Source organism: Lolium perenne, chromosome 7 (assembly GCF_019359855.2).
Source record: "Lolium perenne isolate Kyuss_39 chromosome 7, Kyuss_2.0, whole genome shotgun sequence".
NCBI classification, from domain to species: Eukaryota; Viridiplantae; Streptophyta; class Magnoliopsida; order Poales; family Poaceae; genus Lolium; species Lolium perenne.
The window spans coordinates 257,292,217-257,315,834 of NC_067250.2; the positions used below are offsets into that span (position 1 = coordinate 257,292,217).

Below are 23,618 nucleotides of genomic sequence, written 5' to 3' on the forward strand. Positions count from 1 at the left end.
CTTCGAACACGAGCGCGCGGTCGAGGTCGCGCGGACGGACAACCTCTCGGGCGGCCGCTTCAACAACGACGTCCGATGTGCCTGGTGGTACGGCCGCTCCATCGACGACACGCTCCGCCAGTACGGCTTCCGTCCATGCGTCCGTGGGCAACGGGAGCCGGTATACTTCCCCCAGGCAGCCTGCATGGCGCCGGCAACTACCCTGCAGAGGCCGTCGGAGAGGACCGCGGCGTCCGGAAGCTCACGCACTGGATCGTCGACTGCCGTCGCGCGCACGTGCTTGGCCGCGCCTCCTTCCAGAGGCGTCGTCATTTTGCGATGAGGCGAGGCGCGCGTCCTCTGCTCCGGATCATCGGACGACGGCGTCGGGCCGCCACTCCAGCGTCAAGGAGGAGGACTCCTCGCCACCACTTCCGTCGGCGAAGAAGAAATGGTGGGAGAAGCAGGCCGAGGCGCAGGCGGCCCTCCGTGTCGACGGTGACGAGGAGGAGTTCCCTGCCCTACAGTACATTGTCGGCCGCTCCGTCGGAAGACTACCGGCATATCGCGATCAACCCGCGGCAGGCGGCGGTGTGGTCCGCCAGGGACCACGGCTCCAACTACGTCGACCTCGTCGGACCATCGGAGCTGCCGACGCCAAAGGAGGAGAAGGCCGACGAGGAGGAGGCCGACAACGTCGACAGCTGGTCCTTCGGGTCGTCTAGGGGCGATGACCTGGACTTCAGCGCCTTCGACTTCCAGCACCGCTAGATGTTTTTTAGTTTTTAGTTTGAATTCGCGTTAAATTTGTACAAATTTCGTTCGAACTTTCATATGAACATCGTTTTCAATATTTAAATTTGAGTTTCTAAATATATTGGGGCCATCGGTTTGGGGGCACCGATGTGGGAGCAGCGTCCCTAAATAGAAAATGTTGTCTGCGTCCTCCATACGACAGTGCCAACGCCACTGCTGAGGCCTATTTGAAGATCACTGGTGGAGATGCTCTAATTAGCACACATGCACCGGGGTGCATGCTCCGGCTAATTAGCACCAGCATGGACGAGTGCATGACCCCGGCTGATTAGCACGATAACTACCCTATCGGCCACTAGCGGACCGATCGGCTAGTATGTGACCGATCGGCCTCTAGCTGAGAGTCACAAAATTAGAATTTTTTGAAAACGCATGCTACTTTTGAAAATAAATAATAATTTCGTATTATTTAAAAAAAATCGCTGAATCATCATAGAGCACTCGTGAAGGAACAGAGTTGGGGGCCGGCTGAATATAATACATAGTAGAGTACGAGCTCGCTTGAGGCGGCACGTGTGTCAACGAGGAGTGGGATCTAGGACGGCCGTTGAAGGTGCATGTATGTCCAGGAGGATGGGTTGTCTATTAACCCTTTGTACATCATGATATGTATCATGCAAAACTGATTTACTCAAAATAGTTTGACTTTCCAAGTTGCGAAGGACATAAACGATCAATTTTGTTTGACAGGACATTGCAAGTGTGCGTGTTGCTGAAACGTTCACATACGTCACTACTTCGATTAATCGAGTGAGTTGAACCCACCAATTCTTAATACTTTGGTGTCTCATAAAAGGGAAATATACTTCAGTGAAAAGTGATGTTCCTGTTAATAGCAAGACGCACGTGATGACTTCGTCGATCTCAAGACTCTCCAAATCAATTTCGTGAACTCAGTCTCGCGGGGATGCTAATAGGATAGGGTATACGGGCAGGCAACCATATAAAAGGTTATGTATGTATTTGTAAGATGTACTATGTTTTGAGAAAAAAAATTAATTGAGTGAGGAGTAGAGAGGACGGCTGCCAAAAGCCCAAAACGCCGAAGCAATGACACTATATCAAGACTGCACCTCGAGAGCATGCTCACGGACAACGGCAAGTCTCTTCTCTAAAGGAATTAGTACTAGTGTCGTACGTCGTACGTGCGACTGACTTCCTAAGTTGCTGACTGTCGTCAATGGCGGCCTTTGCAAAGCTCGCCATGGAGTGCCTCCAGGACCCAGTCATCTGGCTCTTCTTCGCCTCGCTCGCGTTCCTCCTCCTCCAAAAGCGGAGCCACGACAACCCGCCGCTGCCTCCGGGCCCCAAGCCGCTGCCGATCATCGGCAACATGCTGATGGGGGACCAGTTCACCCATCGCGGCCTCGCCACGCTCGCGAAGAATTATGGCGAGCTGCTGCACCTCCGCGTCGGCTCGCTCCGCATTTTCGTGGTATCGACGCCAGAGCTCGCGCGCCAGGTGCTCCACACGCAGGACGCCGACTTCGCGCACCGTCCGGCCACCGCCGCCGTCCGCTTCCTCACCTATGGCCGCTCCGACCTGGCCTTCGCGCACAGCGGCAGCGCATACTGGCGCCAGATGCGCAAGCTCTGCGCCACCAAGCTCTTCAGCCGCCGCCGCCCCGAGACGTGGCTCGCCGTGCGCGACGGGTACGGCGCGCTGGCCCGCGCCGTCGGAGAGTCCAGCGGCCAGGCCGTCAACCTCGGCGACCTCATCTTCAGACACACCGTGCGTGTCATCTTCCACGCCGCCTTCAGCACCGTCTACGACGATGAAAGACTGGAGGACTTCATCTCCATGTTCCCTGAGTTCTCCAAGCTCTTGGAAGCATTCCACATCGGTGACTTCTTCCCGTGGCTCAGCTGGATGGGCCGGCGGGGCTTCGAACGCCGCCTCCGTACGGCACGCGACGCTCTCGGTGAGTTTTTGGACAAGATCATTGACGACCACGTGAGGAGGGGCAAAACCCCCGAGGATGCCGACGCTGACATGGTGGATGGCCTATTGGGGTTTATCGCCCAAGCGAACCAAGCAGGAGGCGGGAAGGACGGTGAGGACGGGCCCAGCTTCACCCGCGACAACGTCAAGGCTGTCATGATGGTACGTTACTACAATGGCCCCAATTACTACTTACTAATCCTTCTGTCTCAAAATATAAGGCGTATGAATTGAAAATGGTGACAAATTGAGATTTACCGATATTTTTGTCTTCTATGAGGTACGATTTATGAATAAATAATTAAAGGTGGATGTCGGCCACATGAAAATAAAAATGTTTTAGTCGGCATATAATAGACTAACCTAATTAATTTGCTAGCATCATCGCGGTTGATTCTTGATTACAAGACACAAAAAAAGAAGAATAGAGATGCAAAACATGTTACACCAGTCAACATATACGAAAGATGAAAAATAGTTCTCCTAATATATGTTCTTACCTTAATGTATCATGGAAGTTGGCATGCAGACGACTAGGAAAGCATGCATGTTATATATTTTCCTTAAGAGAGGCTAATATATGTACACATATCAAACAAACATATTACAAAATGTTTACAGTTATCTAGGATATATATCCCCTAAATGGATAAATGGCAGACTCCATTTGCGTGTGGTTTGCACAGACGAATAGTCAACAACAAGTATAAGAGCAACCAGAGATGGTCAACTGTAGCCCACATCCATTTGGTTGCATTATCGTTTTGGAATCATTAATTTTTTTCTCTTTAAAAGGTTCCAAATATGCCACATTAAACTGTTACACACATATTTCTTATACAGTAGGTTGTTGTTTTTCGGTTGACTAGTAGTGTAATCTGGCCTGCAGTTCCAACAGAAAATTAGTGTACAAATGTACAATCAGACATGTGTCACATATGCAGACCTAGCCAGAGTTATATATGTTATTTACTACTAGCTACTTGACCATTAGATTTATATTAAACATTTCTAATTGGCCATTTAGAAATACTAGAACTTTCTCTTGTGTTCTCATATTAGATGCAGAAACTGACAAGGTGGCTGTCTATGTGCATTGTTTATGAACACAGGACATGTTGTTTGGAGGGCCGGACACAATAGGGGCTACAATTGAGTGGGCGATGGCAGAGATGATTCGGAGCCCTGAAATCCTTCTACGGTTGCAGCAGGAGCTCGCCGATGTCGTGGGGCTCGGCCGGACTGTGGATGAATCGGACCTCTACAAGCTCCCCTTCCTCAAATGCGTCGTCAAGGAGACGTTCCGCACGCACCCGCCCATCCCGATGCACCTCCACGGGACAACCAAAGACTGCATCCTCGACGGCTACTTGGTGCCCAGCGGCTCCCGCGTCTTGATCAACGCCTGGGCCCTCGGCCGCGACGGCGAGGCGTGGAACGATGCCGACGCATTCCGGCCGTCGAGGTTCATGCCCGGCGAGGGAGAGGCCACCCGGCTGGATCTCAAGGGTGGCTGCTATGAGTTCCTGCCATTTGGCGCGGGACGACGCTCGTGCCCCGCGCAGGGTCTTGGCCCGTACACGGTGGAGTTTGCCGTCGCAACGCTCGCTCACGGGTTCGAATGGGAGCTACCAGATGGCATGAATCCTAAGGAGCTCGACATGGCCGACTTATTCGGCGTCACCGTGTCACGTGCAAAACGTCTCTATGCCGTACCCAAGCCACGGCTCACCTGCTCCTTGTAGTATTCACCACGGTTCCTCTCAGTGAACTGTGCAATGTGGTTCAGAATGTGCAAGCTCTTTCAAGCTTAACCATGTGCATTATGCACATACACGGCAAGAAAAATAGTAAACCAATGGAAATTCATCAGAACAAAAAAAGTATAGCCGCATAGACAAAGTTCATGTATCTTCAGTCAAATACACAGAAGTTCAAATTTGAAGGTCTCCTCTACAGAGGATATTATTAAGGGCAAGCAACCTATGCTAGCAAGTATGTATCAGATGCCAGGGTCGCCCTGACCTAAGGAACCACCTGATAAGAAATGGACAAAACCCTCAGCCGGATGGGTAAAACTGAATTGTGATGGTTCAGTCAAAGTTGAGGATGAATCCGCAGGAGCGGGTATGGTGCTTAGAGATAAGAACAGTGACACTATCTTTTCGGGCTGTCGGAAACAGCTAAACTGCCTCGGCCCTCTTGTTGCTGAACCGAGGGCATGTGAGGAAGAATTGTTGTTGACCATGCCATGGAGTGACAAACCAGTGGTTCTGGAACTTGACTGCAAAGTACTCACCGACGGTATAAAAGAGAAGAACCAGGGCCGTTCGCCATTCGCTCATATGATTTCTTTTATTAGAGATTTGTGTAATAGTACTAGAACTATTTATACTGTAAAAGTGGATTGATCTCAGAATAGGATGAGTTACTGTCTCGTAAATCTTGAGAGGACAGAGAGACAAGCTGATATTTGGATTCGCTCAGGAGCTGAGAGCTTCTCTCAAGTGTATGACCAAGACATTCTTGTAAGCCCTATCATTTAATATATCCTGTTTTACCCGCAAAAAAAATACACAGAAGTTCATACCCATATGAAATAAGCACAAAGCTAACATACATCCATATATACAAGCTCACGGCCACATGAGCACCGAGTCTGTATGGGCACTAACCATTAAGTTCACAACCACATGAGCTAGCAGCTGACAACAAAATTAGTTCTCAGTCGAGTAGTACACCATCAGATTTAAATTGTGATTCATGCATTTGAGTTATAAGTTGGGTTGTAACTAAGATTTTATTTTCAGTTGTAAGTTGGGTTGCAACTGATTTTTTTATTTTATTTTTTAGTTGCGAGTGAGATTGCAACAAAGAAAAATGCCTCTAAACGAATAGATTTGCTTTGTAATTCATGTTAATCATGAGTTGCAACTTGTAACTTTAAGCATCTTAAAACAATCAATGGTGGGAATTTTTTTAGTGTGGTTAGGTATATATAATCACTTTTCTTAATAGGTGTCTTGTTGTTTTGTAATTGGGACACAATCACTTTTTGAACCGTCCGATCTCTATCCTCATTTCCGAATCTCAGTGCACCTGTTGTCTCTTTTTTCACCGCCTTTGTAATTGGGTCAACATATTTATTTTATTTCCCTTTTCATTTTAGTTCGATGTTCTCTATCTCTTTCATCTTGGCTCGTAGAGAGGTGGCGAAAAGGGTCTGCGGTGACACTGCAACACGCTAGGCTGGTGCCAGAAGGAGTGGGGGTGAGCCGGGGAGACCGCCAACAAGAGACCAGGGAACCAACAGCTGGGGATAGCAGCAACGTAAAGAGTTGTGGGTTGTGTTCCTCCTTGACCTACGGTGGCGAGATCGGAGATTTGAGAGCATGGGAGGCATGCACCCTGCCGAGGATATGGGTGCACCTCAGATTGTTCCTTTGTTCGATTTAGTCTCTTATTTCGTTCAGTTTCGAGCTTGTATGTGTGACGGGTTTTGGCGGGGCTGTATCGCCGTAGCGTTCTCGCCGCAAGATTTGAGAAATTAATTTTCTTAAATGGTCATATTATTGCAGATATTCCATAGATCCAAGCATTGGACTGTGAAATTATACCATACTAATATAAGAAAGGACCCTTTTATACCATAAGAGATAGAGAGGAATTCCCCTGCCACTGTAGGGTTCCAATCGCAGTCAAGGATCTCCCTCACCCCAGCCCACATGAATTTTGCAAGATGGCATGCAAAGAAAATGTGGTTGCAATCTTCAACTTCCCAGCAGAGCGAGCAGAGCCCATTCGACAGTCCCTGTCTCTTGTCTACCTATTCAATGCTATGCAGTCTGCATCTAATAAGCTGCCAAAGAAATATCTTAATCTTTAGTGTTACTCTGGTTTTCCACACCTCCTTGAAGTGGGTGACTGATGCCCCTTGTGATAGATTAAGGTAGATTGAATTCGTGGATAAGCCACCCAAGGCTTCCAAAGACTAAGATATCGCATCTTCTTGGTCCGATGGGGTACAAAATTGGAGTTCCCTACTTAAGTTTTCTGATTCCATAGCTTCGGCAGGTCTAAACGGTTGCCGGAAGAAAAGGTGCCAGCAATCTTCGTGGTCGTGAGCGCTCCTCACATTAATGACGGGTTCGACGAACAATTGAAAAGCCAAGGGTGCCGTTCCCCAAGAGGGGACGTCCCCACCCATCAATCCAGCTAGAAGAAGGTATGGTGCCCCATTATGTACCTTACGCTTAACTCCCATTTTGAAGTACCACTTTATCATTTGAATTGATTTCCCAAACTAGGAGCTCTGGGTCGACACCTCCGGAGCAAACATGTCAATATCTCCCAAGTACTTAGCTGTCATGAGGTCTGCCCATAGACCTTATGTGTTTTGGTACGGTTTCAAAATCCACTTGAGCATGAGGGCAATGTTCATGTTCTTGGTGTTAAGAATTCTCAAACCCCCAACCTCCCGAGGTTTGCATACCGTTGCCCAAACAATCATATGGTATTTCATCTTGGCATTCACTCTATTCTAAAAAAACTTAATATATCATCAATTTCCCTCCTATCTTAGATATATGGATTAGCTTTGATGCTTTTCTCATAGCGATTTGTTAGTTCTCAGCTAGGTGAGAACTAACTTCGTGCTCAGTCAAGTTCTACACCGTTTGATTTGCATCGTGATTCGTCCTAGTCATAAGTGGTAATATGAGTTACAATTGAGATTTGATAACATCATCTACATCTAACGAGAACGAGTTCGAAATAGTCACACCCTTTCTCATAAAACAACCCGTATCTAGGATAGTAGACCCGTAATCTCTTACTCCCTCCGCTTAATAATATAAGACGTTTTAGAACGGAAATTCAATTTGGCTCCCGGGTGCGTATGCTCCCTCTACCAAAAAAGCATATTTTGAAACGTCAAAAAAAATGGATAATAAATTCTACATGTACATCTCCATAATGTATGTGCATTCACCAAGTTTCACGAAAAAAACAATGTTTTTTGTGGTCTATGTAAAAAGGATAAACTTTATCTTGTGAAAAGCATTATTTTTAGCACTGAATTTTATCTTTTTTACATACGTCACATGATAAGTCAATTTTTTATGAAACAACTTTGTGAGCGCCTAGCACGTCAAGATGTACGTACGAATTTTTTGTTTCAATTTTTTTTAAATTTGAAATGTAAGTAAGATGCATTTCAAAATATAGGAAGCATATGCACCCATGTTCCAATACACCACTCCCGTTTTAGAAAGCCAATTTAACTTGCCCGCGTTATGTTACTAGAGAAAAAGTTCTCTAGAAAAAAAAGGTTGAATGGCAATCTGTTAGTTATGTTATACAGTATATATTTTGATGATAATGTTTTTTTATTGATAGAAGAACCCTTATAAACAAAAGACTACCAACGACACACGATATGTCTCGGTGAGCAAGTGATTGTGCAATAATCACAAGGGACAGGTAAGACGGGGTGTGGGCACAGCGTATAGCCGAGTGGCACGCGGCGTGGTGAGGCCGAAGATGTCGCTCATGTCGAGCTCCGCCGGCTTCATGCCGTCGGGAAGCTCCCAGCTGAACCCGTGGGCGAGCTGCGCAACGGCAAACTCCACAGCGTGCTGGCCGAGCCCCTGCGCAGGACACGAGCGGCGGCCGGACCCAAATGGAACAAACTCATAGCAGCCGCCCTTGAGGTCCAGCCCTGCGGCCTCCCCCTCGTCGGGCATGAACCGCGACGGACGGAAGGTATCAGCGTCCTTCCAGGCGTTGCAGTCGCGATTGATCGCCCAGGCATTGACCAAGACGCGGGAGCCTCTTGGCACAGAGTAGCCGCCGACGACGCAATCTTTGGCGGCCTCGTGGAGGAGCACTGGGATGGGTGGGTGCATGCGGAGCGCCTCCTTGACGACGCACTTTAGGAAGGGGAGCCTGGTGAGGTCGGATTCGTCCACCGTCCGATCGAGCCCCACCACGTCGGCGAGCTCCTGCTGCAGCCGCCGAAGCTCGGATGGACTATGCATCATCTCCGCCATTGCCCACTCAGTTGTGGACCCCACTGTCTCCGGCCCGCCAAATAACATGTCCTGCATTCATCATCCCATGCAGGCAAATTAAACATCAACATCACCACATAGGGTAGCAAACAAGTAAATACGGGTGTTTCTAGTTCTCAATCAAGTGAGAACTAACTTCTATTTTCAATAAAATGATGTCAATAAATCTAAGTTGCAAGCTATGTTGCAACTTATGACTAGCACGAACCACGAAGCACATCTAACGGTTGAGCATTTTTCTTAGTTGCATTCCTACATTCAGCTACAGCAGAGAGAAATCTCACTTGCAACCCCAATTGTAACTTGAAAAAAAAAAATCAACTACTGCCTTACTCAATCACGATGCAATTGAATGGTGTAGAACTAAACAGAGCACGAACCTACTTTGCTGAGTACTAGTGCCTAATTATCTCTTGTCTTGTTCTCGTTTTATAGACACTTTTCTAGACGATCGAAAGGATTTTGTTAATTAGCTATATAGATGTACTCTCTTTTAATCCTGAACTGGAACCATAGACTTATTGCCGGACACTGGAATAACGTGGCATGTCTCTAAGCGAAGTGAGTGTAGAGTACTTACCATGATCATGGCCTTGACGTTATGGCGGGTGAAGCGGATGGCGCCCTCTCTGTTCTTCCCGCTGGCCGGGTCCGCGTCGGCGAGGAACGCGAGCAGGCCATCTACCAAGTCGGCATCGGGGTCGGCTGCGTTCTTGCCCCTCCTCGCGTGCTCGTCCACGATCTTGTCGATAAACCTGTCGAGAGCGCCGCGCGCCATGCGGAGGCGGCGGTCGAAGCCCCGCCGGCCCACCCAGCTGAGCCACGGGAAGAAGTCGCCGACGTGGAACAGCCCCATGAGTCTTGAGAACTCCTGGAGGATTACGACGAACTCGTCCAGCCCTTCTTCGTCGCGCGCGCTGAAGGCGGCGCGGAAGATGACGCTGACGGTGAGGTTGAAGATGAGCTCGCCGAGGTTGACGGCCTCGCCGCTGCGCCTGCCCACGGCGCGTGCCAGCGCGCCGTACCCGTCGCGCACGGCCAGCCACGTCTCGGCGCGGCGGCGGCTGAACACCTTCGTGACGCAGAGCTTGCGCATCTGCCGCCAGTAGGCCCCGTTGTGCGCGAACGCCATGTCCGACCGTCCGTAGGTGAGGTAGTGGACGGCCATGGTAGCCGGGCGGTTCGAGAAGGCGCCGTCCTGTGCGTGCAGCACCTCCCTCGCGTACTCCGGCGTCGACACGGCGAAGACGTGGAGCCAGCCGAAGCGAAGATGCAGCAGCCCGCCGTACTGCTTCGCCAGCGCCCCCAGGCCACGGTGGGTCAGCTGGTCCACCAGCGCCATGTTGCCGATGATCGGCAGCGGCTTCGGGCCTGGAGGAAACGGCGAGCGGCCCAGCCGTCGTGTTTGGAGGATGACGAAAACAAGTGAGGCGACGAACAGCCACAACAGTGGATCATGCACGCACTCCATAGCGATCTTTGCGAGGACCGCCATTGACGATAGTCTCACGAGTCACCGATGATATACTGCTGTAATGCACTGCGTTCAAAGAAGAAGCTGGCTATACTAGCTGCTATCCACCTATCCATGCATGGGGCAGCTGCATATATACTCGGCGCTTGTGCGCCCAGGCCTCACACATATTCTATTGTGGATTTCAGAAAATAAATCCAACTTGCATATGCTAAAATATTCAAGACCAGCCACGGTGTTTTGCAGATTCTATGAACAAAAATCCCCGGTTAAGTAAACAGTCTCCAGTGTTTAGTAAACATATGTGCGACCCCAACGCTACGTATAAACTGGTTGTGACTTTGATGGTGATGGTTGGCAATTGTTCTCTATGGCTTTTTCTTGTTTTTTCACTTGAAGCTTTTCGTTGGTATAATGGTCGTCTGCAGTTTCAATTTTGTGTGATCATGGTGTTGAGTAGGTCTATGCAACAACATGATCACCAAATTGTATATAGTAGTCCCGTCAGTGTAGGATCTAATGCTCTAAGCTGTGCAAAACATGCCTAATAGTTGTGAGAAGTTCTAAAACTGAATATTGCAATACACAGACATAATACATCACACTGAAACTTCAAATCTGAATTTGATTCATAACTTGATAAACCAACTAGGGATATCCGAGTGTGAATAATATCAAATTCAAATCTAAACTGAATAGCAAATCATTGGCTTGTTTAGAAATGGATTTATTTTAATTTTTAAGTTGTGTGCTGAGGTGAGTCTAGAAATTTGATACAATTTAATATAAATGTTTTGTTAGCATTATACAGGATTAGATCATTGCAGAAAGTAGATGAGGGATGAAGTTTGGTAAAGTGGTTCAACCATCAATGTCTACATCCGCGGGCATGCTTAACCGGCGCTCCTCCCCATGTACTAATCATAGTACCATCATCGACAAGTCCGTCAAGGTATACATATACATCAGATCTTTAAATGCCAAACCTGTCCAACAGGCCCTGCCACGCATGTCTGACCATCCTCAAAAACGATCTTCTATCTTTTTTTCGAAAATGGGCACTTTATTACTTTAAGCAAAAAAAAAAAGATCTTCCATCTGACCTACAACCCACATCTTTAGTCTAATTTGGCTACATAGGTTAGTTTGACACCAACCGGGAGCCTACCCATATAATCCAAATCCAATTGTAGCATATACATATAATCAACGCAACTTCAACGGTCACTATTTTTCAGAAATTCTCCCAACTCACTATAATGCTGAACGAGTCCTAGTACACTAGTGCATCTCAAGGTGCTAGTGCACATGGTACACCACTTAAAAAATAGTCCCAGCCAATCGAAGTTTGCCTTGCAAGGGCACGTGTGTATCAGACAAGGAGCATATCTGCATGCAATAGGTTATAGGTGAACGATTGATCTAGCGGAGTTTGCACCATAATCGTGATGTGATCAAAAGGCACGGTTCTTTAGATGAGAAGAATGGAACAACACTTGCCTGTCTGCGATGCTCACTATCTTCCTCCTTCCTCTTCAACTAACTTTCGGTGCTCTTTGACATGCTGTATACTTCTGGTTCGTTCAGCATCGACACGATAGCTTCTGGGTGATAATGTCGCACTTTACAAGAGCAGCTGCAGCTTTGATAACATGGGATGAAATGATACAGAAATATTATTCAGAGAGGCAAAAAGCAACATTCTATATTGTTTTGAAATCTTAAATCTGCAAATACTTATCAATCATGACTGTTTGTTTCTTGGTTCAACCATTTCTCCCCACCCCCTTTTTGTTCAGTTATACCCAACTTGGGAGGGCTTGACATGGGATGGCAGGGAATACAAGTTAATTCCCTGTCAATACCTCCCAATCCATGTCAATCTCAATCAAACCAAACAGACCCTTAACATAAGAATCATGAGTTAATCTGAGCAGCTATAACAGTTTCAGTAAGCAAATGGTCAAAAAAAATCTCCAAGACATTTTATAATTTTGTCGATAATGCAGATAGAGATTATAGCTACGCTTTAAGGAATATTGCAAGAGTGTGACCGATTCAACCATATTTAGACAATCAAAAATATCACCAAGTTAAGATCAACTCAAGTCAGATTACAGAAAATGTTTCTACCGTATCTTGTCGATTTGGATGATCGGATGGAGGCACCGAAGAGGTGCAGGCAAAATTTTGTTTTTTCTCACTTGTATTCAGTTCTGATGCCTTTGTCATGAACAATCGTAACCAGAATTTGGGACAAACTTAGGAAAAGAAAATGTTCCTATCTCATGGAAATTGGCAAGGGTCAGATATGAACATTTAACAGACTTCTTGATTGTGCATTTTGCTGTGAAGATGAATCTTTGCACCACATGTTTGTTTGTATTGCATCAGAAAACAGGAATTTTTTTTTCAGATCGGGTTTTCCTTTACTTATATGGCTGAAAAGCTGCAGGCACCTTTGCAAATAGGATGACAAGAATAGATGAGTATTCAGGTGCCTAACTAGTCAATGTCTACAGATCCTTGGGAAGTGAACGATACCTTGGCCAAGCACAAGGGGAGCTGCGAAGAGATGAAGACTCTCAAAGAGAACACATATTGCTGATGCGCAAGATTCTGATGATGACTTACTGACGAGAAGGACGTCAAACTAATGTTACTCCCTCCGGTTCATATTAATTGACTCAACTTTGTCTAGACATAGATGTATCTAGTCAACAAACACGTCTATATACATCTATATCTAGACAAAGTTGAGTCAATTAATTTGAATCGAAGGATGTATCAGAATGTACTAAACCTTCTCTATGCCATGGGTTTATTTCTTTTAAACAGAAGCAGGGAAGGGTACCTAAAATTTCCTTTTGAAAACAACCAAATAATAACACATATATTCACTTGTATCCACTGTGCTTCTGCAAAAACAGAAATGGAGCAAGCAGATAGCAACCCTGAAGATACACTACACACATGTTGCTGATGCCCAAGATTCTGACGATGAATTACTGACGCCAAGGACGTATACCAAAATGTACTAAACCTGCTCTATGTCACGGGGTTTGTTCCTGTTATTAAACAGAACCGGAGAAGGCCAGAAGGGTATCTGATTTTCCTTTTGATAATAACCAAATGGTGATTTGGCTGAGCTAGCTATCCTATATTCACTTGTATTGAGCGTGTTTCTGTGAATACGAATACACCAGAACATGTATAAAACAATATCATAGTATATGTACATGTTTTGTGCTGGAAAAGAATTGTGTATACAAATTGTAATGGTGGGCCAAATCACACCAACTCCAATCTGGAGTGAAAAGAATATCCAGATATACCCCCTTGGTAGGTGCACTACGTGATCATTTCTTATCTACTTCAATGTACTTTTTGCGGAACTCTGGAAACCAGATTTTGGATCCACTTGCCATATCCTCATCAGTCTGTATACACAAGTAAAGTTCTGATCAGAAATCATTTTGCCGGCAAAACAGAGAAAACACACTATTAAAAAGATATATCAGGGACTCCGGGTTAAATTAGAAACTCCATTGCTGGATGCAAGATCAACACAGCATAATATCTATCAGGGACTCAGGGTCAATAAAGTGCATGACAGAAGTTGGGAGATTGGAAAATTCCAAAAAAAAATCAAGCACATGGATGGGATCACATCTTTTCAACCTACTCCGTTACAAATTGACAGCTAAATCAATTGATGATCTAACCCATTGCAAAGTATATAGAGCTGGAAGGAGATTCCCAATGACACTCAAAACAACAAAGGTTTCTCTGCTAATTCGCTCACTCTATCCTGACAGGGATTAACAATAATGTGATACAGTATTGCAGTTTTTCAGTGAGACAAGATTGCTCTAGGAGGAAGTGAATCCCATTATCCCCTGGTGGGCTGATGAAGTCTACCACCAGGGAGGCAGGGACTACACCCTGCCGCTGTAAAGCAAGATGAAAACTGGTGGAACCTCACACATCCTGACAGAAGCATCAAACGGTTTAAATAGACAATAGACACAACAACAAAAATTGGTGGCTGAATGCAGGAAACAGGACAACTTGCCTGCTGCAAGGAGGACTGGCACTAGCCTGAACCCAAAAGCTTTGCAGGATTATGGTACAGAAAGGGATGGCGGTTCGACGCAAACTGATCGATTTGTCCGCGGGAACGCAAAGACGACCCAAATTTATGTTAAGAATGCATCTTCGCGGACGCTGCAGCGCACACATCCGCCTCGTTGCCCTTCGGGCCCGCCTGCCAGCAACCGAGTGTTTTTCGTCTCCCGCGTGTGAGAAATGGCTCCGACGATGGTTGGGTTGCCAGTTCAAGGCGGCGCCCGGCTTTTAGAAGAGGACCAGTCTGCCCGCACCTCGCCTACATCCAACCGCCACCGACATCACCATGGGAAAGGGATGGCCGTTCCGCAAAACGAAGCACGACAGCGAGCCGGCTCCTGTCACGCCAAGAAGAAGAACACCATGCGCAACCGCCCGTACGTGCCGGTGGAACTAGCCCACCGGCTGTTCAAGGAGAACCGGCCATTCCCTTGGCGGGATGCGGGCCTGCCGAGCGGTGGCTAGTACCTCAACCATCGTCATGTCCCAGTGCCTCCGGTGCTGCACGAGGGACGGCAACAGCAGTACGAAATCCGCCATGGTCGATTCATCCCCCGTCGGATCTACGCGGGGACCCGCCCTTCTCCTTGGACTCCTACAGCTGGTACACTTTCGGGACCTGGGAGTTCGACCTGCGCCGCGGCGCAGGTTACCTAGGCGTCGTGGACTTCTTCAACTGGGAGCGCCGCCCCCACTTCGACGACGACGAGGAGGACAAGGAGGGCACGGACGAGGAGGAGGACGAACTCCAACCGCCGAATCTCACAGAGGACGAGGCCATGGAGATGGCCATCGGCAATAGAAAGCTCGACAACCACACTCAGTGTGATGGCCTCGCCGTCCAATTGTGAGCCTCGCGCTGGCCCAAGGGGGGGCACCGACCACTCCGCTGCCTCCTCCCGCACCAGCACCGACCACTGGCCCAAGAATTTCTGAGGTCACACATAGGCCTTACATACAAGCAACGGGAGCTTACTCATTTCAGTAACTTACAGATGTATTCCTTCAATAGATATTCTAAAAAAATATTTTGCTCAATACCTCACGTGCTATCCTGCACAAAATTGTCATCTCTTCATCGAGTTGAGATGAAAACTACCAGATATGAAGGGCTCAAACACGCTAGGATGGACAGCTAAAGCACTATTCACCAGTTTAGACGCATTGCAAACTTGCAGATTGCAAGACTAAAGTGTTGCCGTCGAAACAGGATGTTCTATTGTTATCTTCGATTTCCGCAGGGACACGCGCGGAGGGTCAGAGAGGTGCTCCACGTACAGGCGCACATGCAGATGATCCAAGTGTTCAACACTCGTAGTGTTTATCAGGGACTCGCGGTCAATCAAATGCATGACAGAAGTTGGACAAGAAAATTCATGACAGCAAAGCAAATCGATGATTTGGCCAATTGCAGAATGCTTTGAGCTGCAGACAGATTCCCAAAGCAACTGAATCAACCAAGGTCTTTCTGAAAATTGGCTCACTAGTCCTGACACGGCGAATAACAAGATTGTTCAAAGAGCAAGAGCATTCCATCCCCTGGTAGGCTGATGTACTAGACTACCAGGGAAGGGAGGCATATTTCTGCCGCTATAAAGCAAGATGCAGACAAGAGGAATCTCAACGCGTCCTGATGGAAGCAAAGCATCAAACAGTTTCAGTGCGCACAAGACGCAAGAACCAAAGTTGGCGCCTGGATGCCGAAACAGGGGAGCTTACCCGCTGCAAAAACGACTGGTACTGGCCTGAACCGAGAAGATTTGGCTACCATATTGCTATGGGGGTGCTTATGCCACGGCATTTCCTCCTGTGATGTGCTGCCAACTACATATGGCATTGTCTTCGTTTGCGGAAGTTTTGCAGGATTATGGTGGAGACAACCTAGCAGGAATTGCTCAAGGCTAACATATGCCTCACATACAAGCAACGGGAGCATAATCATTTGCGATTCATTTAACAGATATCCTAAGAACAAGTTGCACTTCACGCAGTATCCTGGACAAAATTGCCATCTCGTGATCGGATTGAGATGGAAACCAACAGATCTGAAGTGCTAAGACAAGCCGCGATTGAAGCGCTACTGCACTATTCACAGGCTTCGGCGTGTTGCAAACTTGCACATTGCAACACACGCGCGGAGGGTCCGAGGCGTGCTATTCACGTACAGGCGGAGCGTAACCAAGGAGACGAATCACGCATGGATCGAGCAGAGGGGGAGAGCTGGCGCGCAGGTTTTCTTACCGATGTGGACCGGGGAGGTGGAGGCGAGCCAGAGCACGAGGACGCAGAAGAGCAGCAGGACCGGGATGCAGTGCACGGCGCGCCCCAGCGACCGCGTCCGCGCGGCCTCCCGCCGCCCCGCCGCCGACTGCGGGTCGAACGTCGGCAGCGCCGCGTCGTCGCCGTGGTGGCCCGCCGCCGCCGCCGATGACGAGGCCGCGTCCCCTCCCTCCGACACGCGGGCGCCGCTCGACGACCGCCGCATCTCTCCGCCTCCGGCCGAACCCGCGCGGCCGCCCGGCGGGGTCCTAGCAGCGAGATGGGCGATGCGGTGGCCGCCGGCGTGGGGGGCTGGCCTTGAAGTTGAAGGCGCGCTGTGACGCGGTGGTGTCGTGCTGCCTTGTCGGGATTTGGAAGGCGGGTTTGTGCTTTGCCTTGTGGTTGGTGGGAATCGGATTTTGACTGGTTTGCTTCCCTTCCCTCCACCACGACTCCACCTTCACGGCTCCCGAGCTGTCAACATTTTTCTATGATGATCTGATCGATTTTGACGAGGGTGTGTTTGTTCTCTGCACAATTTCCAGCGACAGCATTTTTTTCGAGAAAGAGTATATATATATATATGCGTGAAGATACCAATTACACTCAGCCTCTGCAACAATGTATTGCCCTAGCGGCACTACGGATGCACACAACCAAGAAAGAAAGAAAGAAAAAGAATTACAAAAAAAAAAGCCCTGCCACAGTGATTCATTCATTGAAACAGACACCACCAAGACAACACCTGAAGTCCAGCTTCTTCAAAAGCGACGCCTTCAAGAAGGTAACAGTGCACAAGCACCGTCATTGCCCGATAATAAATCTTAGGTTTTCAACCTGAAGAAAGTCCTCGCTCTCAAAACAATGCCTCCAACAAGACCATTGTCAGACACAACCAACTAAGGCCAGACCTTGGGATTTCACCCGGAGTGGTAGGATTCTGACCTACTCTTGTTCACTCGCCCCCGCTTGCATGCCGCTGCTCCAAATCACAAATCACCAAGCCAATTCCTCATAACCACCAAGACTCGAGCCACCATTGCTAGACCCCAGATCTCGGCTTCCATGTCATTCTTCGCCAGCATCACGGAACGAGAACATGCTCCATGTCATTCCAGCCACAGCATAGGTGTGGAACATGTTAGGGCAGCTCTAACTAAAAATAGGTCTGCACTATAGCCCATCGCTCCGACGCAAGCTGATCGGTATGTCCGTGGGAATGCAAACACGGTACAAATTTGCGTCAAGATTGCGTCTTCGCGGACGCTGCGCACGCGTCCGCCTTGTTGCCCTTTGGGCCGGCCTGACAGCGATTGAGTGTGTTCCTTCTTCCGCGTGGCTCCGAGAACGGTTCGGTTCCTCGCGCCGCGTCAATGGTGTGGTCCCACCTCCACGCGCACCAGTGTTGGCACGGGAGGCGCTTGGCCGTCCCGCCAGTTCAAGGCAGCGCCTAACCTTTAAAAGAGGGCGAGTATGCCCGCACCTCGCCTACATCCAACTACCACCGACATCACCATGGGAAAGGGATGGTTGTTAAGCAAGACGAAGCACGACAGCGAGCCGAGTACTCACGTGCTGGTTGAACTCGCCCACTGGTTGTTCAAGGAGAACCGGCCGGTCCCTTGGCGGGACGCGGGTCTGCCGAGCGGTGGCTGGTTCCTCAACCACCGTCGTGTCACGATGTCTCCGGTGCCGCACGAGGAACGACAACAGCAGTATGAAATCCGCCGTCGTTGATTCATCCCCCGTCGGATCTACCCGAGGATCCACCCTTCGCCTTGGACTCCTACAACTGGTCCACCTTCGGGGCCTGGGAGTTCGACGACCCGCGCCGCCGCGCGGGATACGTAGGTGACATGGACTTCTTCAACCGGGAGCGTCGCGTGCACTTCGACGAGGAGGAGGGTGTGGACGAGGAGGAGGACGACGAACTCCAACCGCCAAACCTCACGGAGGACGAGGCCATGGAGATGGCCATTGGCAATAGCGAGCTCGACGACCTCACTCAGTGGGATGGTCTCGCTGTCCAACTACGGGCCACGGTGTTGGCCCAACGGAGGCCAACGACCCCTCCGTCGCCTCATCATGCACGAGCACCGGCTCTAGCGCCTCAACAGCCTCTGCATTGGACGTGGACTTGGACGCCTTCGGTTTTTATCAACCTTGTCGACGACGACAACTAGGCAGCCATGGCGGGCGCCAATCTTAGCTAGGGATATTTTCTTGCCATTTTTACTTTATTTTTTGCACTATGTAATGTGTTATACCAATAAAAATGAAAAATGGCAACAAAATGCATCGGGCCACTGGGCTACCCGGCTCAAACAGAGAAATGACCCAAGAAGAATAAATTGGTGTCCGTGGCCCGACCGAAATGGACACGGACGGTCAAAGCGCACAATGCCTTTGACCATTGGAGATGCCCTTAGAACATGTGGACATGCCTAATTTCCGACAAGGATCATCCTGATCTTTTTTTGAGGGGGCGTTGTGACAATACTAATCAACATTTTTCTATGATCTGGTCGACTTGTCACACCAAAAGTAATTAGGGTTTATCATTCGAAAACGCGATGAGGAAGGGAGAGTGGGGACGATGAAGGAAGAAGAGGTGGTCATCTGTGATATCGATGGCGGTGGCGACTTGGAGAGACGACAACCACGGACAACAGCGAGGTGGCGGTGGCGCCATGGTGAGGCTATCACTAGGGAGTAGTACGGACGATGGCGACACGGTGGCCGTGGCGGTGTGGAGAGGTGGGACTACGGTCGAGGGCGACATCGAGCAAATCGAAAGGATCAAACTGGCGGCAGTGAGGTAGGGGACACATGGCAATTACCAGGATCTTTCTTGGTGAAGAGGTTAGAACTAGCTTTTTTTTTTTAGAGAAAGGTTAGAACTAGCTAGGCCTAGCCTTCATTCATCTAGGCAGGCCCAAATGTGATCTTTTCCTTTTGCGTATCCCCGCTCCCGGAAAGTGTAAACGGTGTTTGGGCTACCTTTATTTTAAAAATGCTATTCTGAAACCATAAGAAATTCTAAAAAAAAGTTGTAGATGTGCATCATTTTTATTTTATTTGTAATAATTGATTCATTTTTTATAAAGAAATATCAACATGTAGATGTAAGGCCTTCTCTAATTGTATGCTAAGATGAAATTTTTTAGGACTAGTTAATTTGTTTGAAAAAAATCTATATTCGAATGTAATTCTATGTATCATGTATGCGGAGGTCCATAAAATAATGTTCGGCATGCACATGTCCGGCAGTACAGGGTACCGCGCCGCGTATAGCTCCCATGCCTCCGCAGCGGTGAGGCTGCCGCGTCCGAATTCGTTAGCGGTGAGAATGCTTCGGCGGCTTCTAGACATGGCTGAGGTGGGCACAATCTAGGATTGGAGGTGGGTGTGATCTAGGGGACGGCAAGGAAGGGGAGCGGCACGAATAGTGTGGAATCGCTAAGAAGATGTGTTCACCTTTTATACAACGACGGAAGGCGAAGCGATAGGCCGGGCGGTATGGCGCCATAACGTCGACGCGCAGGGCCACGTGGCCATGCATGACGTGATGCTTCGATGCGCCTCCTAGGAAAACTATGTAGCTCGCTACAAAATTTGTGTGGCCATTACACCACTTGACCAGAGGTAGGCGACGGGTTTAAACCCCATGACCATACCTCTGCGCCGCTGACAAAGTGGGCCCTCCACTCGCGATGCATCTCCGCGTTGCGTATGGCGCCCCCGCATCATCACTTGTGTAGCTGAGATGGTCTACGGGCTCTAGACAGCGTATTGGGCAACGCAGGACCGAAAAGAGCTTTGGGGCACGTGGCCGGGAGCGGTCAAACGTCTGATACGCCCCAAATCTCATTAGAAAATAGTTTGGGGGACGCGATTGGAGAGGCACCCCTATTCCCCCTTTCACATGAAGGTGGGGACACGAAAGAAGGGTTTCATGGACTCGATGATGGATTCGTATTTGATCTTGAAGGCGTGGCTACCATCACAAGCTCGAGAACAGAGGGGATAGCGGCACAAACCCCGTCAATCAGGTATGTGTGTGGTTCGTGAAAGGATATGGATGCCACCTAGAGGGGGGTGATACGTCCAATTTGCATCACTATTTTATATCATAATTTGCTGTTATTCATTGATATATTTCATATTGGGACACAATACTTATGTTATTTCATCTATTTTGCATGTTTCATCATTGTTGGAGGATCAAGCACCGGAGCCAGGATTCTGCTGGAAAAAGCACCGTCAGAACGCAATATTTCGGAAGATCAACTGTGGAAGGAAATTATACCAAAAATCCTATTTTTCAAGATGACGAAGGAAGCCAGAAGGAGGAGCCAGCTGGACCCAGGGTGGGCCCACACCATAGGGCGGCGCGGCCCATGGCCTGGCCGCGCCACCATGTGGTGTGGGGGCCCCACAGCCCCTTTCGCCTCCTTTTCTTCGCGAAATCCTTCGTCCCGAAAACCTAAGACACAGAGGGTACCTCGCGAAGAGTTACAGCCGCCTCTGCGGGGCGGAGAACACCAGAGAGAAAAGAGCTCTCCGGCGGGCAGGAATCCGCCGGGGAAATTCCCTCCGGGAGGGGGAAATCGACGCCATCGTCACCGTCATCGAGCTGGACATCATCTCCATCACCATCATCATCATCTCCACCATCATCACCGCCGTCTCCACCGCTGGACACCGTCACCGCCGTAGCAATTTGGGTTTGATCTTGATTGTTTGATAGGGGAAACTCTCCCGGTATCGATCTCTACTTGTTGTTGATGCTATTGAGTGAAACCATTGAACCAAGTTTATGTTCAGATTGTTATTCATCATCATATCACCTCTGATCATGTTCAATATGATGTCTTGTGAGTAGTTCGTTTAGTTCTTGAGGACATGGGTGAAGTCTAAATGTTAGTAGTGAACTATGGTTGAGTAATATTCAATGGTATGATATTTAAGTTATGGTGTTATTCTTCTAGTGGTGTCATGTGAACGTCGACTACATGACACTTCACCATTTATGGGCCTAGGGGAATGCATCTTGTATTCATTTACCAATTGCGGGGTTGCCGGAGTGACAGAAACCTAAACCCCCGTTGGTATATCGATGCAGGAGGGATAGCAGGATCTCAGAGTTTAAGGCTGTGGTTAGATTTATTCTTAATTACTTTCTTGTAGTTGCGGATGCTTGCAAGGGGTATAATCACAAGTATGTATTAGTCCTAGGAAGGGCGGTACATTAGCATAGGTTCACCCACACAACACTTATCATAACAATGAAGATTATTTAGCCGTATGTAGCGAAAGCACTAGACTAAAATCCCGTGTGTCCTCGAGAACGCTTGGTCATTATAAGTAAACAAACCGGCTTGTCCTTTGTGCTAAAAAGGATTGGGCCACTCGCTGCAATTGTTACTCTCGCACTTTATTTACTCGTACTTTATTCAACTGTTACATCAAAACCCCCTGAATACTTATCTGTGAGCATTTACAGTGAATCCTTCATCGAAACTGCTTGTCAACACCTTCTGCTCCTCGTTGGGATCGACATTCTTACTTATCGAAAATACTACGATACACCCCCTATACTTGTGGGTCATCAAGACTATTTTCTGGCGCCGTTGCCGGGGAGTGAAGCGCTATTGGTAAGTGGAATTGGTAAGGAAAACCTTTCTTGTTTGTGCTGATTTTATTTACTGCCTTGCTATAAGTCATTATGGAGAGATCTTCTCTTCAATTTTTATTTGGGAAATCTACTACTACTGCAACGGTAGTGGATGAGGCGCCAGGTGAGGAAGTGATACCATATAAAATACCTATGAAAATTATTGAACGTGTTATGGATAACCGCTATGAAGGGGATGGAACTGTCCACCCTGGAGATCATTTATTGTTCTTACATGAATTATGCGGTTTATTCAACTGTGCAGGTATTGCTATGGATGAAGTGAGGAAGAAACTATTCTCTTTATCGCTGTCTGGTAAAGCGGCGCATTGGTATAAATTACTGGATAATGGGGATTCTCTTGAATGGAATGATATTGTGCCCCGGTTTTATTCTAAGTTCTATCCTCCAAGTGAAATTCACAAGGATCGGAATCGCATATATAATTTTTGGCCTCATGATGGAGGGAGTATTGCCCAAGCTTGGGGGAGATTGAAGTCTTTAATGCTCAAATGCCCCATTCATGAGCTTCCTGGTAATGTTATTATTGATAATTTCTATGCAAGACTTTCTTTTCAAGACAAGACCTTGCTGGATACTTCTTGTTCTGGATCATTTACACGCAACAAAGAAGAGTTTGAAAGGGACCTTCTCGATCGGATCCAAGAAAATACTGAAGGTTGGGAGAACGACAAGGATAGAGAATCATGTATAATTTATGATTATAAATGCATTGAAGCTTTTATGGATACTGATAAATTTCGTAATATGAGTGCTACATATGGTCTTGATTCTCAAGTTGCTGCAAATCTTTATAAAGCTTTTGCCTCTCATTATGAATTGCCAAAGAAGAATTTTGATAAGTATCATGAACCGTATAAAGATAAAATTGATTCATCTATTAATAAATGTGTTGTAGTTGAAACTGCTGATCATGTTATTCCAGAAGCTTAGATTGAAAAAACACCTTTCCCTGCTAAAATGAAGGAGTACACTGTTATAAATAGTGCGGGTCATACAAGTGAAAAGAAACGTGTAGAACCCGAAGAACAAATAAAAGTTGAACCTCTTTGTTGCAATAGTTAAAGATCTTGTGACTGAAAATGTGGAGGATGGTCATATTATTTTCTGTGAAGATGCTTCTAATATTGTTTCACATCCTAATAAACCCAAACAAGCTAGTGTTCCTATGCTATCTGTTAGAATTGGTGATCATTGTTATTATGGATTATGTGATATTGGTGCAAGCGTTAGTGCTATTCCTTATGAGCT

General features: G+C 47.7%; 3 protein-coding genes across 6 annotated transcripts; 1 reads left to right on the forward strand and 2 right to left on the reverse strand.

Moving 5' to 3' along the window:
* Positions 1 to 1,939: 1,939 nt before the first annotated feature.
* Positions 1,940 to 4,563, forward strand: LOC127311976 (cytochrome P450 84A1-like). The gene is made up of 2 exons (XM_051342452.1): positions 1,940 to 2,899; positions 3,850 to 4,563. The coding sequence occupies exons 1-2, from the start codon at positions 1,976 to 1,978 to the stop codon at positions 4,480 to 4,482; spliced, it is 1,557 nt and encodes a 518-aa protein (XP_051198412.1). The 5' UTR covers positions 1,940 to 1,975; the 3' UTR covers positions 4,483 to 4,563.
* A 3,612-nt stretch (positions 4,564 to 8,175) lies between these two features.
* On the reverse strand, positions 8,176 to 11,157 carry LOC127313496 (cytochrome P450 84A1-like). Its single transcript, XM_051343989.2, has 2 exons — positions 9,389 to 11,157; positions 8,176 to 8,838 (listed from the first exon to the last, which is right to left on the reverse strand). The coding sequence occupies exons 1-2, from the start codon at positions 10,301 to 10,303 to the stop codon at positions 8,206 to 8,208; spliced, it is 1,548 nt and encodes a 515-aa protein (XP_051199949.1). The 5' UTR covers positions 10,304 to 11,157; the 3' UTR covers positions 8,176 to 8,205.
* A 197-nt stretch (positions 11,158 to 11,354) lies between these two features.
* On the reverse strand, positions 11,355 to 17,114 carry LOC127313497 (uncharacterized). 4 transcript variants are annotated; one of them, XR_011747933.1, is made up of 4 exons: positions 16,652 to 17,114; positions 11,783 to 11,924; positions 11,641 to 11,671; positions 11,355 to 11,604 (listed from the first exon to the last, which is right to left on the reverse strand). XR_011747933.1 is itself a non-coding variant. In XM_051343990.2 (2 exons), exons 1-2 carry the CDS (start codon positions 16,893 to 16,895, stop codon positions 13,718 to 13,720), a joined length of 249 nt encoding a protein of 82 aa, XP_051199950.1. In that variant the 5' UTR covers positions 16,896 to 17,100; the 3' UTR covers positions 13,475 to 13,717. The 4 variants fall into 4 exon arrangements, 1 of the variants encoding a protein (XP_051199950.1); XR_011747932.1 differs by having other exon boundaries at positions 11,357 to 11,671; positions 16,652 to 17,113; XR_011747934.1 differs by having other exon boundaries at positions 11,360 to 11,671; positions 11,783 to 11,918; positions 16,652 to 17,110.
* Positions 17,115 to 23,618: the final 6,504 nt, after the last annotated feature.